This window comes from Centruroides sculpturatus, unplaced genomic scaffold (assembly GCF_000671375.1).
Source record: "Centruroides sculpturatus isolate CEXI.00-Female unplaced genomic scaffold, Cexi_2.0 scaffold830, whole genome shotgun sequence".
Classification (NCBI taxonomy): domain Eukaryota; kingdom Metazoa; phylum Arthropoda; class Arachnida; order Scorpiones; family Buthidae; genus Centruroides; species Centruroides sculpturatus.
In genome coordinates, this window is record NW_019385303.1 from 73,476 (window position 1) to 93,266 (window position 19,791).

A 19,791-nucleotide genomic window follows, 5' to 3' on the forward strand; every position below is an offset into this window, starting at 1 on the left:
CAATGAAATTACTCTAATATTAGTCGTATAAATAAAGTATTTTGCTATTTTATGTTGTATACAGTCGACCCCCCTATAAGATCATTGATTTTTCCGTTTTATCTGAATTACATGTTGTACGAGTCACTTAGATTTTACAAATACGTGTGCCGGACTGTGAATGGCTCACATATTTGTAAAATCTAAGTGACTCGTACAACATGTAATTCAGATAAAACGGAAAAATCAATGATCTTATAGGGGGGTCGACTGTATANCATCGTCACTGAAAAAGGCTTCAAGCTTTACTTTGAGCAATATTAGTGAAGAACTTTAAGGCACAAAGGTACTTGCCCAAATTATTTTATGTGCAACAACTTTAAGATGCAAAGTAAAGCTTGAAGCCATTTCCTGGGACAATGTTTGTTTACCCGATTTATTGTTAGGTATGATGAAATTGCTTTATCCAAAACTTCTTGTAGCTGTAATCTATGTAATGTGGCATAAGAAACTGTTATCTTTACTGAAACCAGATTTAACATGTGAATATAGCACACAACTTTCATAAGTTTATTTAGATGTTTTTGCCAAGCTTTACATTTCAAGCCAGTTCCACCAGTTTTTTATGGGATTATTCACAATAAGTAGGTAATTTAACTGCAACAAAAACTATTTTGTGTAACAAATTATGGTTTATTTTCTATTACTACAATACACAATAAAAACAATTATTGGTTTAAATCAAATTATTCTAGATAATTTTTAAACAGTAACAGTTGTATTTGTAAAGATCCACTTGACTGTTTATTTTTTATTGAAATTTCCCTAAATTAGAGAACAAAAATTTGAATTTTGGAGAAGAAAATTTCCAAAATGTAATTCACAGTCATTTTAGATAATACAAGAGAAAGAATCAAAATACTGTTTCTGAACCATTTCTGTAAGTACTACTGCAATTGTTACTATTTTGATCTATAATACAGCAGAGGCAATACGGAATTTTGATTTGATTCCTTTAAAAATATATATCTAAAAATCATGTCGACAAAACAAAGTAATTTGTCTCCAATTGCACTTCATTTTAAAACTACTAAATTTACAAACATTTTATTCAAATAACTCCAACACTTAATATTAGACTCTGTTCCATACAGTCTATAATAAAATTTTGAGACAAATTGTAACAACATTTTTGTCAATCTCAAAAAATATCTTGCAATTTTTTTGCTTATCCCTTACTATCAACTTTCCTTAAGTTCATTCAAAATATTTTATAAAATATTGATGCAGGAAGTAATCATTGATTTTATGACAAAAGAAGGCAACAAATATGATGTTTTGATTTAATAATAAGTCATGGTACTGTCATCAGAGAGCATATCAAAATAAATCCCAAGGGTGCCATTAACTTTTGTACTTTTTGTGATTAGAAATATTAAAAAATCTTTAAATAAAACTATCACAAATTAATCAAGCTTGGAATGTGTAACAACATTACAGTATTTTATTGAAAACTGTAATGGTATTTTTCAGAAATAAATAATGGATGTATATATAAAAAACACTATATATATGGGAAAACTATATATAGTGTTTCCTGCATCTTCCGCCAGTCACTTGTTGAAAAAAGATTATGTTCGATTCAATTATTCGATGGAGAGTTCGTTTTGTCGGTGAGCTTCATCTAAAATCTTTCTGGCACCCTGACGTAGAAGTCTGTCGGCCAGGGCGATGCCTAACTGTTCGGCCAGGTGTGACAGTTCCTCCGATATTCCTAGATTTATGATTCCGCAGTGTTCTTTAAGTTTCTCTTCAGTAATCTGAAATACAAATTAATCAATATTGATTAAACTCCCCTGAAAAATTCTGTTCTTAACCTTTTTTAAAAAATCAATCCTTTAAAAAAACTTCTTAAAAGATTTAAAAAAAAAAATATAGTTGTCTTCTGTATTAACCTTTGAACTTTTAATCTATAACCACATTTTATCAGAGACAAAACTACTAAGGATTACAACCATTAGCTTTTATTACAATACAATGCATTTCCACCCCTCTTCATGTAATGTCAGGTAATACATAACTACAATAGGGAAACACACAGTTGTTACAAAATTATTACAAATTACAGCATTCAAATGATTTATCTTATAGCAAACTAATATCTTTTGCATACAGCGCTCCACTGTATTGATGTCCTACCCTTGAGGCATCGTTCTAACAGCCATTTGTCTGTTTGTGAGCTATTTTGCCCTACCACTTCTGTCCATATGTCATCTCCATCCCATTATTTAAGTTAATGGTGTTGTGTGCACTTACAATCGTGAAACACCATTAACTTAAATAATTTTTTGCTCAAAATGCATTGTATTGTAATAAAAGCTAACGGTTGTAATCATTAGTAGTTTTATCTCTGATAAAATGCGGTTATAGATAAAAAACAACAGTTGTCTTCTGTATTAACCTTCAAAGTTTTAATCTTTTAAAAAAACTTCTTAAAGGATTGATTTAAAAAAAAATATATGTATATATTTATGGTGCAGTTTTTTATATATGTTCTTACTTTTTAAACCTTTTTTTTTTCTCAAGAATGGGCATGATAAAGGAAAATATAATTTTTAATAGAATAAAATTTACTAGAAAAGCAGTTTTTTTAAGTTGAAAGTTAAAATTGTGTCACAACTGGGCACCCAAAATATTGTTTCATTAAACAATTCTTGGTAACTTAACATTTGAAATCATGAATTTTCTAGTCCAAATGCATTTTTGATCTGCAAAACAAGAACACAATACAAAGCTTGAGAATTCTTTACAAATCTATTTTGAAAGCTTTTCAGGTGTCCATTATTTATTTAAAATACAAACAATCTCACATGGGCAAAAATAGTCACCTTCTAATAGAACAAATCTTAGATAAAATTAACTGTTTTGTTATTTATTGTGTTTAAAAAAAATTGATACTTTTCCTACATATTTAAATTTATGAAATCCCATATATAGGGATGTCCCAATAGTGCCAATATCAATATCACACCAGAAGTATCAAAGGAAAGTAGCAATATACTTTCCTTTGATACTTCTGGTCTGATACTGATACTTTTCCTTGGGTATTGGATCCAGTATTATTAAATTTTTCACAGACAGGCAAGATCCAGTCGAAATGAAATTTTACACTATTTTTGGTTTAATATTTTTCATATAAGTTCAATTTATGACCAAAAATCAAATATATTATGTAAAATTTCATTTCCAGAATCTATATATTTTTATAGTTCAGACTGCTATTTCTAAATAAATATTTATTTAAATATTATGCAGTCCTTTCGTTTGTTAATCAACTAGGACCATCTGTGATGTTTAAAATGAGCTACAATTTGTATATACTTGTTTGCACTGACATTTGTAAAATTTAAATACAGGAAAGAACTTTTGACGGAAAGACATTGTTTACCTCGTCATCAACGATTTCTTATCCATCCCTATTCAGTGTATAGTAGTACCCATAGAGTCCATTAACATGACTAGATCTGGGTCTTCTTTTGTGTACCTAAGACCTCATATGAGTGTAAACTGCAGTACTGACTGGACACACTGAATCCCAGCTATCTGGTTCAGAAGTCAATTCCCTGCAGTAAGCAACAAAATAATTGCTGTTCTGGGTCCCACTTGGTCTTCATTGTAATGATTACAGTACACCTATCCTTCTTTTTACATGGTCCATTTTACATAACTTTGAAATAATTAGTTTTCTTTTGTTGACTGCGTTATCTTTTTAAATGATAAACTGTTTTTCCAGTAAAAAATCAATATCAATTTGAAAATTTTTAAATTTATTAAAATTGTTAAAATCAATAGTTAATTTTTGTTTTTTAAGTACAATACAGTACTATATGTACAGTACATCAGAGAATGTAGTGTGTCAATTTTATGTTTTCTATGCTACCTTGTATTTTCTATATTTATATACAAATAATGCTAATGATAAATTATGTCAGAATAATGCTCATGTTTCTTTTGTAAATTGCTTATTTTTTCGTCCATCAAAGTTATACAGGATGCATATACTGTACTTTTTTGCACAGTGTTCTTTGGAACATATCCACTGTGCAAAAAAGATCTTCTCAGCAGTAAAAACAACTGGAAGGTGGCGCAACAGATTGAACAGTGACAGCAGGCATGATTTCCACTTTCGATACTTGATACCAATACTGACAGGTATCGATACTTTAATACCAATACAGATACTTTAAAACTACTCATGTACCAGCCAGCATTGATACTTTTATGGTATCAGGTCATCCCTACCCACATACAGTTTATTTTCAAATCTATTAGTTAATTTTTTCCATCATCATAAAGCATTTCATTGTTATGTTAAGATAGCAAAAAGTAGCAGCAATACACAAGAGCAATCTTATATTAACAGATGGGGTATGTTTATTAATATAATGCAAAATAGAAGCAAACCAGAGAAGTATTTGTAAGTGAATATTTGATTGACATAGTTGATATGTTTAAATGTCTCAGGCAGGCCTAAGTGAGATTACCATTCACCAACACTCCTGAAGTTGGGGGTGATAATTTCCTAAAAAGAAATATTTAATACACTTAACAATGAAACTGCTAAAATAAATTTCTAGCCCAATCTTTCAGGCGATCATTGGTTTATTTAATAAAGGAGAAGCTGATATCCATATAGGTAAGACATAGTCAATTAAGGACTAAATATTGGCAAAAAATATAGCACATGATGTGTTCTTGTTTGAAATGGTTTTGAAGTTTTGGGCATTGGCATTCTACAAAGTATGGAAATTATCAATATGCAGTTTGAAGGCAAGTTTCAAATCAAACATAAAGTCAAGATCTAGGATGAAGCTAAGAATTTGTAAAGATTAATTTTTTGATAGCCAATGAAATAAGGCATGTATATTGAGCTGGCTTGGTATGTAAATAAGGTGAGATGTAGGCAAAATATATCAATCATTGTCATGGACAACATGTGTGATTCATCAGGTTTTGGGCCAAGAGTAGTAGTATTTCTGAAAATTCACAGTTTGAACTGTCCACATGCTGCTGTGGTTAAAGTGTACCATGATTGATCAAACAGCATGGAAACTACAGAGCACCAAATGTCAATGATATGAAAGGTATGTGAGGACTGACCTGTTGGTCAGCCCCTACACTACTGTTGAGCAACTCGCCACTGAAATAAACCAAGAGGTTACCAGACATATGTCTAAAACAACAATACAGCAAACCTTACTGTGTGCAGAGCTCTGAAGTAGAAAGACGATCATTGCACCCATGCTGATGAAGGTGCATCGGCAGAAATGGCTTCAGCTTGCACAGCACACCAGAATTGGATTTCTTCTGAATGGCAAAGGGTTACCTTTTCTGATGAGTCATGCTTTCTGCTCCATCAAATGGATGGATATTTATGTGTCAGATGAGAAACTTTGAGAAGTAACATTCTGCTACAATTCGTCAGAGACTGCATATTAATCAATAAAACAAAACTTACTCTAACACCTTGTAAATGTGCAGCTGAATTTATTCACTTCTAACGTTTTCAGTCATGTTAAATGACCTTTATCAAGAAAAACAGTAAAAGTCGAACATTTAGCACATTTGCAAACACGAACAGGCTTTTCGAACATTTTTGAATGATATTCTATTGAAAAATTGTGTGCAATCTTTATCAATAGCTAATATTAAAACATAAAAATAAAGTAAAAGATGCAGATAACATCATGACCATAGTGAGAAAATAACTAAAAACACTAAAAACAAATTTAAATGCTTGAAATATAACATATAACATAACGAAGGCATAGAGTATGGTTAAAAAACATTTAAGCTGTCTGTTTTTTAAAAATGCATTTTCTGTTGTTTCTGTTTCTTTTCTTTATAGGGGTTTAAATTAAGCTTGAACGCCATGCCGCTGACACTTTAGTTGATTCTCAAAAGTTCATGGATAGACCTTTCTGGTTGGCTTTACAAATATGCCATGTTTCCGCATAATGGCAGTGCTTGTTGTCCCGAACTACTTATATTAATTTTGCTTGGTCCCATTTGGCTTTGACCTCTTGAGGTTGGCTAAAACTTAAGTGGCCAGAGCTGTGCATGGTTGTTCATTTCTTACGTTTCTTTGGTGTTCTGCTATCCTGTCCTTGATAGATCTTCCAGTAGCTCCAATATACATCAACTTATTTTGTCGCCATGTGTCCATAATGGGAATTTTATACACTCCAGGAAGTGTGTTTTTGTCCGCCTCATCTTTATCAGCCCTTAGTAGTTGGTAGATGGTATGGTTCCTTTTATATATGATTCTTTTGTTTGTGGCATTTCTGATACATATAAAAATATTACTCATTGCCCTATTTTCCATAGTTGTAAACCCCTCAGTATTCGGTACCTTTCTTCCGTTGTCGTGTGTCTTGACTTGGCTAGTAAGGGCCTTAATATTGATCCTGTACGTCTTGGCTAGTTTATATATATAATTCAGCTCTTCTGTTCTGTCCTGAGTAGTGTTACAATGTGTTTGATCAAACAGCATGGAAACTACAGAGCACCAAATGTCACTGATATGAGAGGTATGTGACCTGTTGGTCAGCCCCTACACTACTGTTGAGCAACTCGCCACTGAAATTTTTGATGAACTATTGATGAGCGCTCAGAAGGCTGTGAGTTTATATGCTGGGGGATCGTGGGAGATCCAAGGAATAAATATCGGGTTGTAGGTGGGTTTTCTGTATACCTTAGTACAGAAATCTCCATGGTTGTCAAGCTGTATAGATAGGTCCAAAAAATGTATCATCTTATCATTTTCCTGCTCAAATTCTATCTCTAGGCCAAATCTGTTATCATTTATATCCTTTACAAAGTGCTGTATGTTGGGTTTTACTTTCCAAAATATAACTACGTCATCGACATATCGAGCGTACATTAGCATCTGTGTTTTGTATTTTGGCAAAACTGCATTTTCTAGCATTCTTAGTATCAGCTCACATAATGTACCTGCAAGCGGGCTGCCCATAGCTACACCTTTCTGTTGCGTGTAAGTGACTCCTTTGAAGTTAAATATCAAAGAAAAAGTAGTAAAATGCGCTAGCTCTAAAATCTGCTTTCTTTTCTTTTCTAGGGATTTGATCTTGCTAAACAAGAGATCCCTTAGATGACAAAAACATGGTTCCAGTTTGACAGACAGGTATAGCACCTTGAAATCTAACAGTGTCATATACTTAACTTCTTGCGAGTTTATAATTGCTATTTTATTTAAAAGTTCTAAAGGTTGTTTGATGCTGTATTGATTCTTGGGAGCATATTGCCATACGAAGTTGTGTACCCATCTTTCTAGTAATATTGTGGGTGCGCTTCCTTTATCAACCACTGGTCTTAAAGCTTTATTGCTTTTATGAGTTTTAGCAAATCCAAATATCCTTGGGGTCATTCATTCTGCTACCATTGCTGGAAGAACACAATCTGGTGGTATCAACAGCATTATGGTCTGGGGAATGTTTTCTTGGCATTGTCTGTGCCCACTCATATTCTGGAAGGCACTCTCAACTAAATTGGGTATGTATGTATCCTTGCAAATCAAATACACTCATACATGTTGATTATCATGATGGAAATCCCATCCATCCTGGAAAAAACAGTCAACAAGTCACACATCCAGAATTGTCCAGGAATGATTGGAGGAGCATGATCTAAATCATTCAAATCCTTCTGGTATTTAAGTCCATGCATAAAGTCAGTTTGTAGCATTGTCTGCCAATGGTTAGCAATTTTAATGTCATCAGCATAAGCTGATCACTCACTTATATCCTCTTCCTTCATTGACATACATTAATGAAGAAAGAAGATATAAGTCAGAGTGATTTATTTATGTATGCAATAAAAAACAAATTGCTAAGAATTGAGCCTTGGAGAATGCAAATTAGCAGTGAGAATTGTTGGAAAAAAATCTGAAATTTTTATTTCAGTTTTTTTAATTTCAGATTTAATTATTATTTTTATACAGTATGAAGTAATTGAATTGGTGAGATTCAAAAGGGAATAAGTCAAACTTCCGGTGAAACACATGTTAGGGTATATTTTGAATACACAGTATAAATGTTCCTCTTTCAGAATGAAATCTGAAGGTACAATCCCTATGTAAACTTCAACTGTATTGAATTGTTATTTTCTGCATTGTAAATCAAATCAGGACAAGTCCTGTGCTTATCCTATTTAGAAAATCACCAAACCTAGTTTAGTAACAGGGATTTTTAATGTGAAAGGCAAATTGTCATAAAATCTGACTGGATTTATAATCTAGCAGAGTACAAAGATCTTATGAAACAAACAAGCAGAAAAAAAAAAATCTCTCTGATTTTAAGATGGTGACTTCACAAAATATATCTATCTATGGGATTCAAACAAAAATGGCCAACTCGAAAATTTATTAGTAAGTTCATAAAGTGAGAAATATTGAAATTTTTAATCTTACTTCTTTCTTGTATTGTAAAATACATCCTTCTTCACAAATAAGAGAATCTGATCCATTTAAACTAAACACGCCACCTTTAAGGTTCAACTGAAAAGAAATTATAAATCATTTATTTATAGCCAGAAATTAAAAATTAAGTCTAAAATTATTTCATTTTATTTTACTTTAATATTTTATATAAAAAAATTAAAAAGTACTTTACTTTGCAATTTTCTAATTGTGAATAAACTGCTATTGGAACACTGCAGCCACCTCCTAAACTTTTCATTAAAGACCTTTCGGCAATACACTGCAAAGCAGTGTCTCTATCCGTCAAGACGGAAGCCATCCGTAAGGTGTTTATGTCGTCTTTTCGACATTCTACAGCCAAAGCTCCCTGTCCAACGGCGTGCATGCATTCCTTGTGGTCAAGAATCTATACATTAAGAATTTATTGTTATATTTTGTTAGTCATTACATGACTCATAGAACATTAAAAATGGAGATACCTAACATTAAATTCACATTTAGTTGTTAAACTTATTTCCATATTAAGTTCCTTGTTTAACAACCAATTCAGTTAATGACAGCCATAGAAATGGAACTCTGTTGTTAAGTGAGGAGTGGCTGTATTTTCAGTAAGAATACACAGAAAAGAACTAAATCTTGACTATTCTTACTTTTAATAAATGTATTGTTAAGAGGTTTTTCTGGGATTTTTATTCACATAATATTCAGTTTGATCTGAGATTGAAAGAGAAGAATCAAACAGAAGTGAGAGAGTGATTTATTTCACAATGGATTTTTATTTAGTTAAAATTCAATCATAAACTTTGTAATTTATTTCACAATGGATTTTTATTTAGTTCATATTCAATCATAAAAATTAAAAAATTTCAAAATTTCTATCTCTCAATACATAAATAAGAATTTTCCATTAAAGTTTATATATTTCTTCAATAATTTTGGTAAATTCTACATCAAAATTACTTTTATTTTTTCCATTCATTTATTGAAAAAAAATTGTAAAAAAGTAATAAACTTTATACCATGAAGCATCAAAAATTCAGATTCTGCTACCAAAAGATAGAAATTAACCTTTTCAATGGTAACTTCATTATTGATGTTCTAACATTCATTCAGATTTTGTACTGTTTTAATTTGAAAATTATGATTAGTGTATGTTTTGTTTGAATACAAGTAATTCTGTAAATTATATTTTGAATCTTTGAAATCCTAAATTCCTTGTGAAATGCTCACTTAAAGATAGAACTCCTAAACTTGAATTGCAGCATATTTGGAATTTATGGTACTTAAAATGCCAAAAAATCCAGATAGGTCCAGCCCCAATTAGTTTAGACTTTCAACACTTCACTATTTTTAAATTAGATTTGGGGAAAAAAAGAAAATTTCATAAAATAGAAATGACTTTAATGAAATTCAAATTAGTTTATCAATTACAATGAAAATTTCAATAAACAAAGATTTTAACTAAATAAAAATCCATTGTAAAGTAAATCAATCATAATGGAAATTTTTTAATGTTTTAATTTTTTACAATAATAAGATAAAATACAAGTAAATTTTACAAACCTGAGATATACGATTAGAAAAACCCATTCTACTGATTCCGGCAACAGCCAAAATTAAACCATCATACAATTGCTCTTCATCTAATTTACGTAATCTTGTATTTAAATTACCTCTCTACAAAAACTAATTAAGGACTATATTATAATATTTACTATTACATATTTATATGTAATCCTAAACTTCAAATTTTTACTTCTAATAAGTAAGTATATCAAAATATAATTTAAAATCATTGTGAGGATACAACACTTTTAAATTTCAAATGTGGATAACTAGACTGTAGTTGGGCTCTTCTTCGTAACGAACTGGTTCCTATTACGCTACAATTAAATTCAAATAAAAATAAAATTATAATGTCGAATATATTTTAAAAATTAAACTGCATTATTTTATAAATTCTGTATATCATTAATTAATGAAAAAGAAAGAATAAAATGCTTTTACATCTTATAAAACCACAAAATTTAAATAAAAAATAAATAATAGTGCTTCAGAGGTTGAACAACTTGTAATCCAAATGCTTTCTTCTTTTTTTGAGGAAATTTTGCGTTTAAATTTTGCAAAAAAAAAATTTTGCAAAATTTAAACGTTTCTTGAAACTTGAACACAAAGATTGCCATACTGTACCATGTACGATAGCCATATACTGTAGATATGCATGATGTGACAGTGTGTTGCCAGATTGTAGTCCAAAATGAAAATTAATCCAAACAATTAAAAGCCATTACTTTTCTAAATGCACATTGCATGTTACATGCAATAATTGTAACACTGTTGTAAGGAGTCAAAGTCAATCATTATTTTTTTGTTTCAGGCATTATGTTTAGTTGTTTTCTTTTTGGGGATGTTTTTATGTTTTAAGGATGGAAACTTCCAAAAAACCCCAAAATATACTAAATTCAAAATTAAAACAAACAAATATTTATTTACATAAGTGATTGATCCCATAATGCTTCAATATGTAAATAGGATAGGGCAGAATTACACTTGAAACAGATAAAAGATGACACACCCATTCAATGGTGTGGTGTAGCACCCGAAAGCAATTCTTTTGAACCAAATTGTCTGGCATTTTTTTTTTGTGAAGCGATTACCTCATAAGAGGCATATTTCTTGCTTTTGAATTTACTTGACATAGGTAGAGATTTAATTAATTGTAAGTCCCCAAGCTGGAAAAAACAATTTCTTTTATTGATTGATTGTTTTTTTTTTTTGCTTGTACATTAATCTTGACTAGTGTTGAATAATTGAAATATATATTTATTACTAACTTCTTGTTTATAATCATTGTCATTACATTGTTGATATGAGTTTGAGACACACACTGAACGAACCAAACAGTGCTCAGTTCATCTTCTGCTCTCATTCCAAAAGCATCCTTGTATAACTTTTTTCCACTCGCCATTTTTTAAACAATATCCCTGGGCATCACCATGGTGCCTAAGAAGAATGTTGAGACTATGAAACCTCAGAGAAATCTTGAAAGAGTGACAACTGAGGTAAAAAAGAAACTCATTGATAAGCATGAGAGCAGTGTGCATGCACTAAAGTAAATGAAGTTACAATATAGTATTTTCATTTTATTGCATTAATTAGGGCATTTACTTCTGTTATTTTATCTGAAATTGTAATTTTTTTATGGTAATATTCACACATGGTCATAATTTCTATATCATTTTTTGGCAAATACATATATCTAATGAAACAATTTTTCTAATTGAAGTTTTGCAATTAAAATGATCTTATGAGTGACATATAAACATTCATTTGAATTATGACATTAAAAATAATGTGAATTAAAAAGTGTATATTGGTGATACACACACTTTCAATTTCAAATATAGAAAATGTAAAATGATTTTCAGGAAAAATAAATTTATTTTCAGCTAAAGTTATCATTATTTTAAACAATAATTACTTTTTGAATGGTGTATTATTTTACTTTTGGGTTGGATTGCAATTGACCTAATGCTATGAATAAACTGTGCAATTATCAAATTTATCAAACAAAAATCAACTGCAGTATATATATACTGTAACATGCCAAAAATAAAGAAACATTGCTTCTTTATTTTTGATATGTTACAGTATGTATACATTCATGCTACAATAAATTTTTATTTAATAAATACAATGGCCAAGACAATATTAATACATAAAAACATGAAAATTAGAAGAAGCAATAAATGTCTTTACATTATGTCCTTTCACGCATACCTCAAGAAATACAACTGTCTTTTCAGTGAAATCAACCTCATCCACCTCAAATTGAGGCAAATGAGTAGTCTTTAATAAAAGGCAATCAACAATCCAACTAAGAAGCAAGCTAATTAAAAAAATAATTATTGCTTAAAATAGTGTTAACTTTAGCTGAAAAAATAGTTTTTCTGAATTTAAAACTGAAAAGATGTAGTGTTAGAGATACTTAGCTTATAGATACAAAGCTTAATTTTGAGGGTAGAGATGGGTTTCATAAAAAATTGTAAATGCTAATAACGAGTAAAATCACCATTAAGTTTGACCCCACTCGAGATAGGACTTACGACCCCTTTTTATCTCCCCATCTTGTTGATCTTTAACCATCAAATACCCCTGACACATAAACCTTCCTGCAAAATTTCTGAAATCTTTGACAAAAAGCTCAGGAGTTATTAAGCTTCAAAGATGGTGAACAAAATCATGCCCCTCACATACAGAAAAAACCCTATTTTTTTGCATTTCTCAAAGTTTCAAGATCACAAGTCCAAAAATGTAAAAATCTTTGAGGGAGTCATTTTTTGACTGATTGTTATATATAACAGAGGGAAAGTATATCAGAGATGGGAAAGTAAAAGACAGAATGAGGATCTAATCCATGTGTCTCACAGGAGAATGACCTTACCAATCTTAAGGTCAGTTTAGCAAATAATAATATACATTAAAAAAGTATTAATATTATATTAAGACCTTACTGTATTTATTAAAACTTATTAAAGGATTATTTGCAGAAATTTAATTACCTTCCTGCAGGAAGCGAACTCAATGTATGATTACTGTGCTTTTCATGTAAAATAACAGCATCACTTGGATCTTCTCTCCTGAAATTACACACAAATTATAATTATTTCTAGAAGCCAAAAAATTTTAATCATATAAGGAAAAGTTCAAAACTTATTGTTTATGACATTAAAAATGAACATGTTAAAATAATACATGTATAACTTGAATATTTTTAATTAATAGTAATTTATTTAGTGCTATTTGTAAGCTGTTTTTTTCTCATTATCAACGTGAACAAAAAACTAGCATATAACTGAAGTAAGAAATACCAACAATTTAAGCTTTATTTTATCTAACTTCAAGGAGGAAATGCCCAAGGATCACCTCAACAGAAATAAAAAGAAAATTCCAAAGCCAAAACAAAGTAAACAAGTAAAAAAAACCAATAAATTATTTTTACTATTTTTTTATACTATTTCTTTATATTATAAAAAATGGTAAAAATAATTATTTGCAATATAAAAAACTCTTTTACTTACATTTAACTCAGTAAACAATTATTAGAATATCAAAACACACCTTATGTTGCAGAGATAATTTAATGAAAACATTAGTTTGTTTTCAGTAAATTATCTCAGCAACATAAAGGTGTGTTTTGATATTCTAAAGACTCTTACACTGTCATTTATATTTTAAAAAATAAAGTGAGTCCTCAAGACATGCCATTCATAATGATGATAACACAATAAAAGAAAGATCTGTAAGAGATATTCAGACAGTAAGGAAAAGTGTGAAAGTAAAACAAGTTATAAGTACTTCCAATAGTCTTGTCTGAAAATCCTGGTCTTGATCTCATAACTTTTGGGAAATCAGTAAGGGATACCCATTACTGATTCCCTAAATGTTATTAGATCACGACAAATGGCAGTTTATTTATTAATAGACATATCTTAGACAATTCCTAATTAACTTTGTTAATAATAAAAGAGCTTTCATAGACCATATCAGTAAACAGTAATCAACAGCTGATTGAGTATTTGTAAAAAAGTAAAAATATTAAAATAGATTTACATGTTAAGACACTGTGAAAGTTTCACGTATTGTCTGGTGAGTGACAACTGTTTTAACTATCACACAACAAAAATTATTAAAAGTAATAATCAGAAATGAGCCCAAGATTGCAAATGGATTGAACATATTGTATAAATCAACTAAAAATGCTGACAATGGAGATTACAAATAAGGGAAAAACTTAACATTTTTATTAGAATTTATTTTAAGATTATATTTTTAAAATAAACAACAGAAGAATTTCTAAATCTGAGTGTAGTAGCAAAAGGTTGTGATGAATAAGTTTAATTTCATATAAATTATTGTAGTGTGAGCAAATAATTAAAATGATTTAACATTTAATATATTTCTGGTTAAGGCTGTTATCAGCCTTAACCAGAAATATATTGTATCATTAGCCACATGTTGAGGATGAATGCATGAAATGACAACTTAAAATGCCTATTTACCTGAATATTCCTATGGCAACAGTTTAGACCATGTAGTGTTCTATAAAATTTTTGTTTCAAAATTTCATGTTGTGTCCACAGACTATATTGTAAAACCATTTGCATGTTTCTTCTAATTTTTTTGTATAGCTGCATGGTGCTGAAGTGCAGCTGAGTAAAAAATTTTCAGACAAATCTGAAACATGTTCATGTGAACTTTTTTGCTTAGAATTACTCATACTATCATCTCCTGGAATACTGCAGATTCCTCCTGAATCACACTGTATATGGTGAATGAATGAATGTATGCAGATGTCCTGCAGTGAGCTGTGTATGCAGTAAGTATTAATAAAAGCCCATGTGCAACTCCATAGAAATCAGTCATGACTGTGGCTGTGTATAGCTTACAGGGAGCATTGGTGATGACAATTTTACTGTCTTGGCAACAGAAAATCCTTAAGAGGCTTGCTCTCATTAACATGTGACCAATTATTGGAACCAGTGTGGAATTTTTTATAATTTGGGGTTCTTTATTTTTTGCTGGATTTTTGTATTTTTTAAATCAATTGGAGATTTTTAGAAATATTTGTTACTCAGCTAGTATAGTTGCTGTTTTATGACAAGGTCCAAAATGCTGAAATTAAACTGTTAATGAATTTTTACTGTTTTTGAACATGAATAGATTCAAGATTGAGAAGGCTAATGAAAGGAATATATTATCAATAGACTCATCTTAATCAGATGGCTGGAATTCTGAGTGTTTCCAAGATATGTAATATGAATATAAAAGTGATTTGGAATAAGTGTTATTGGTATCAGATAAAAATTAAAAAAAATTTTTTTGTGTGTAGTCCACACTCATACACTTCCTACAACCCAATGAGACATGGCTTTTGCAATCTGTTGTCACAGGAATAAGGTAATAATTATTGCTATAGTCAAAACTTAATTACAATAGATCAATTTAACATATTTACAACGCATATGCATTTACATAATCTCAAATTTAAAACATCTGATTTATGTTCCAGAACATGATGATGACCACTAAATGTAGTTGAAACATTTGTTTATCAATAAATTTTGTGCTATATTTTATAGTGTTGAGTGTTTTGATTAATATTAACTCTTCAAAAAGTGTTAAAATATGTTTCACAAAATAAGAATTCATATAAACAAAATTTCCAGAAATTAATATTGAATATCAAATTGCAAAAATAATTTTATATATAAATTATTAATCAAAATAAATATCTTATATTGGTGATCAAATTTTATAAGTTTTACTTACTTGCAAACCGCTCCTATAACCATTCCTTCAGGAAGAGTAGTCGGTAGATCTTTCAAAGAATGAACAACAAAATCTACTTCTCTATTCTCTAAAGCTATTTCAAGTTCTTTTGTAAATAAACTCTTTTCACCTATCTAAAAAAATATATTTTTTTTAATGTTATATAACATATATATGTATTAAATTTTACTAATATTTGTTATCACATATATTTCTGAAGTATGAAATGAAATTTAAACTATGGTGTATACGGTATTAAAGTTATAACTGTAAAATTAAACAATAATAAAAAATCATTTTAATCAAAGTAAATTTTATATTTAAATTCATTTTGACTAATATAATTTCTTGAATGATCTGTGATGAAACTTTCTTGAATCTTTAATAAAATGATTAGTAAGAATAACAAGGATGGAAGTAATTATGGAAGTTTGTTGGATGCTTTAAGCAGTATTGTAGAGAATGAAAGTTTTGATGAAACCTCAAGAGCAAATGCACAAAATTTACTGTTAAAAATGGAAGAGTTTGAGTTTTCATTGCAAACAGTTTTTCAAACATAATACTAGAAAGAATTAATTGCACTTTCCAAGTCCTTGCAAGATTTGAAAATTGTGTTAGGCACATTCTTTGGATTCATCTCTTGGTGAGTTCCTAATGAGTATGAATGATCAGTTTGGCACAATCAAAGCAGAAGCTAAACAATTATTGCCTGATACTAATTATACAATACAGAGACAATGAACTAAAAAAAGAATTCCATATGAACTTCAATCAAATGAAAAAGTGTTAAGTCCCAACTTTAAAAATAATGTTTTCCTGAAAATTTTGAAAAACATTAATATAAATTTGGAACAATGAACTGAGTCTTATAAGGAAATTAATTAGAATTTTGGATTTTTAATCAACATTGACGTTCCTAATGAAAAACTGAAAACATGTCTCTCAACTCAATAATCTAGGATTAACTTTTACATCAGATCAGGTATTGTAAGATAGAATTTATAAAAATTCTGATGTGAATAAGTCAAATAAAATTAATTTCAGAGATGATTATTATTTTTAGGAGCCCAAAGCTTTGCTACTCCTAGGACCCCCAAAAATGCAAATTCACTCTGGTTGTATATTTATTAATAGAAACAGAGTTGAAAGAAAAATAACAGAATAAAAATTTCACTATTAAATTCTTTCAATTTCATTCAATATTTTACAAGTATCGGACATTATTCAAATCTTTAATACAATATATCTTAGAATTACAAGAAAATATTAACTACAAGTATAACTTTAAACTATTTATATTATTTTTACAAACTTTCTTTACAGAGAAGGAGAGAATAAATGGGGAATTACTATGGAGAACAAAAAAGTTCAATACTTTAATAATAGTCTAGTTCAGAACGTTCAAATTTTTTCAAGTTGAAGGATAAACTGTACTTCTGATCTTAAATCACTTACCAGAAAATAATTTTTTAATGCATATCTGGTAAGCCTATTAAATGTTTAAACAATACTAAACATTTAATTTGACAATTGTATTTGACAAGTATTTTGACAAATAATAGGCAGATCATTGCTAATTTGGACATATGTCACTGATATATCACTTGCAACATTTTCAACAAAGTAAAATCACAATGAACACAGTAAAAAATAGTTTAAAAAATTTTATTGGCAATAAAACTTTCAGAAGGTTTGGTTAAATGTATTTTTAACCAGTTTAGGGATATATCAATTTGACATTAGTGCTGATGAGCACACGAAGTGGAACATGGAAAATCACAAACGAAAGAACACTAATTAAAATACTGCATTTATTAAAATGATGTGAACCAATTATCTACCAATCAGACAATCTAGTTCTACTTCATTTCAATTTTGTTAGACATATGATGATGTATGGAACGAACATTATCATATGTCTGACAAAAAATTTGTTCTACATTGGATGACTGCTGAACCCAAAGATGGAGGCATAAGAACACCAAAAACATTCATTCTAGTGCTAAGATCACATGTTACTGATGGAGTTTGGGTATTTTAAGCAAGTCTATTGGTTCTCCTGTTAAATAAAAGTTATTTACATAATATGAAAAAATATAAATATTTTGTTAAATTTACAAAAATGTTTCGTTTATAAATTAAAATAAGAAAAAACTAACTATTTGAATTAAATAACTAACAAATAATTTGATAAATCCATATCAATTTATCAATTGTGATGTAAATACCTTTCACACAATTAAAAATTTTTGATTTTGTTGATAAGGAATTATCTATTAGAAATCTAATCAAATCAAAGCAATTATGAAATCATCACTATACAAATTTATATGATTTCTATACAAAATATAACCTTTATCTTTTAAACAATGATTTAAAAAACAGATATATTACTGTAAATAATTAAATTTAAAAAAATCTAAAATTAAATTCTTTAAATGTTCTTTAATTAATAGAAATTACTAGAAGAAAAAATATACTTTTCAGTTTTAAAAAAATAGTATTTTAATTTATAATTATGTCTTCTTTTATATTTAAAACAAAAATTCTTACATAATGTATTTATTCTCTAATTAGCTTGTAGTGTGAATTAAGTTATTAATTTCAGTTTTAAGCTTCTTCATTTTCTAAAAATGTTCTATGTACAGATTTGTTAATTTGTCAGTTTACAGTTATTTTTCAGTCCAAAATTGTTATATCATGTTTAATGAATTTTACTTTGTAGATATTATATAAAATGTTTTGACATTTTCATAAAAATTAAACTAATAAAAAAATTTTTAATTCTTCATAAAATTCAGCTAAGTATGTTACTAAAAAATTGAAAGTACTCCAGAAAGTATTTGGTTTTCATTATGTTTAAATGACCAGTTACCTCTAAGAAATTCTTTGGAATTTCATTACTTTCTGAATGAAAGTTTCAAAATGAGCTGTCATAGTTTCTACATCCTGTAAGTATCTACTTTTATTTAGAATGACGTTTATTCTAATATTTGATATCCTATCACATACACAAAACAATTTTATGTAATTTACTTTTTCTAAATTATTATTAAAATATATATACATCAATAATTAAGCTATATCTACTACACAAAGCACAATAAACTTTAGTTTAAAACTTTAAAAAAAATATATTTTACATATTGATATATATGTATATATCATCAAATTTGATTACATATCAAACAAAATTGAATAAAGTTACATAATAAATACATATGATACTATAAAATGTAATATGATATGTCATAAATATATTAAAAATTACTATATGTGAATTAATCTTGTTAATGCAAGATTAATACACATATAGTAATTTTTATAATTTAATAAAACTAAAATTAAAATTCCTTATTAAAAAACAACAATTACACAAAAAATTTATTCCAAGACTGCACTTAAAACAGAAAATGAGAAAAAAATTAATTAATAAAAAAATAGTGAGAACTTCAGCATAATTTTGAACAATTCTAAGAAAAATTGATGTTTTCAGTGTTTGTTACTTTTAATTATTATTGTTGTTGTTTTGTGAGTTATACTCGGTTCACACCGGTGGCTGTGTACTATGCCGGACCAAAGTCAAGGCATAGCAACCAAAACAAAACTAAAATTAAAGAAGTGTGTCAGTGTGTGTATCTGTATTCAGAAATTTCCTAACAATGTGACATGTATTCAATATAGTGGCCTTCTGTAGTGTGATGTATGTATTTCTACTCAATTGTAATGTTCCCAGGCTTTTGTGTAGTGTGTGTGGTATCACACCTGTACAGGAGAGAATGACAGGTACAATAAGCACCCTATCCATCCTCCACAGATGCCTTATTTCCTGGGCGAGTTCTGTGTACTTGCTAATTTTTTCAGTGCATGTGTTTTGTACATTGTGAGTGTTTGGAATGGCTATGTCTATAATGTATGTGATTTTATTGTGTTTGTCAATGAGTGTGATGTCTGGTCTGTTGTGGTAAATTGTTTTATCTGTG

The 19,791-nt window shown here is 29.0% G+C and overlaps 1 protein-coding gene across 1 annotated transcript in view; it reads right to left on the reverse strand.

Annotated features, from left to right (window-relative positions):
• Positions 1-347: 347 nt before the first annotated feature.
• The window catches only part of LOC111637391 (porphobilinogen deaminase-like), a 25,073-nt gene continuing 5,629 nt past the window's right edge, over positions 348-19,791 (reverse strand). The window contains exons 2-8 of the mRNA XM_023382863.1: positions 15,809-15,942; positions 13,039-13,116; positions 10,284-10,359; positions 10,040-10,153; positions 8,670-8,882; positions 8,468-8,554; positions 348-1,799 (exon numbers count right to left, since the gene is read on the reverse strand). Of these exons, the coding sequence (XP_023238631.1) occupies positions 1,626-1,799; positions 8,468-8,554; positions 8,670-8,882; positions 10,040-10,153; positions 10,284-10,359; positions 13,039-13,116; positions 15,809-15,942 (876 nt within the window). The 3' untranslated portion in view covers positions 348-1,625. The remainder of the gene's footprint in view (positions 1,800-8,467; positions 8,555-8,669; positions 8,883-10,039; positions 10,154-10,283; positions 10,360-13,038; positions 13,117-15,808; positions 15,943-19,791) is intronic.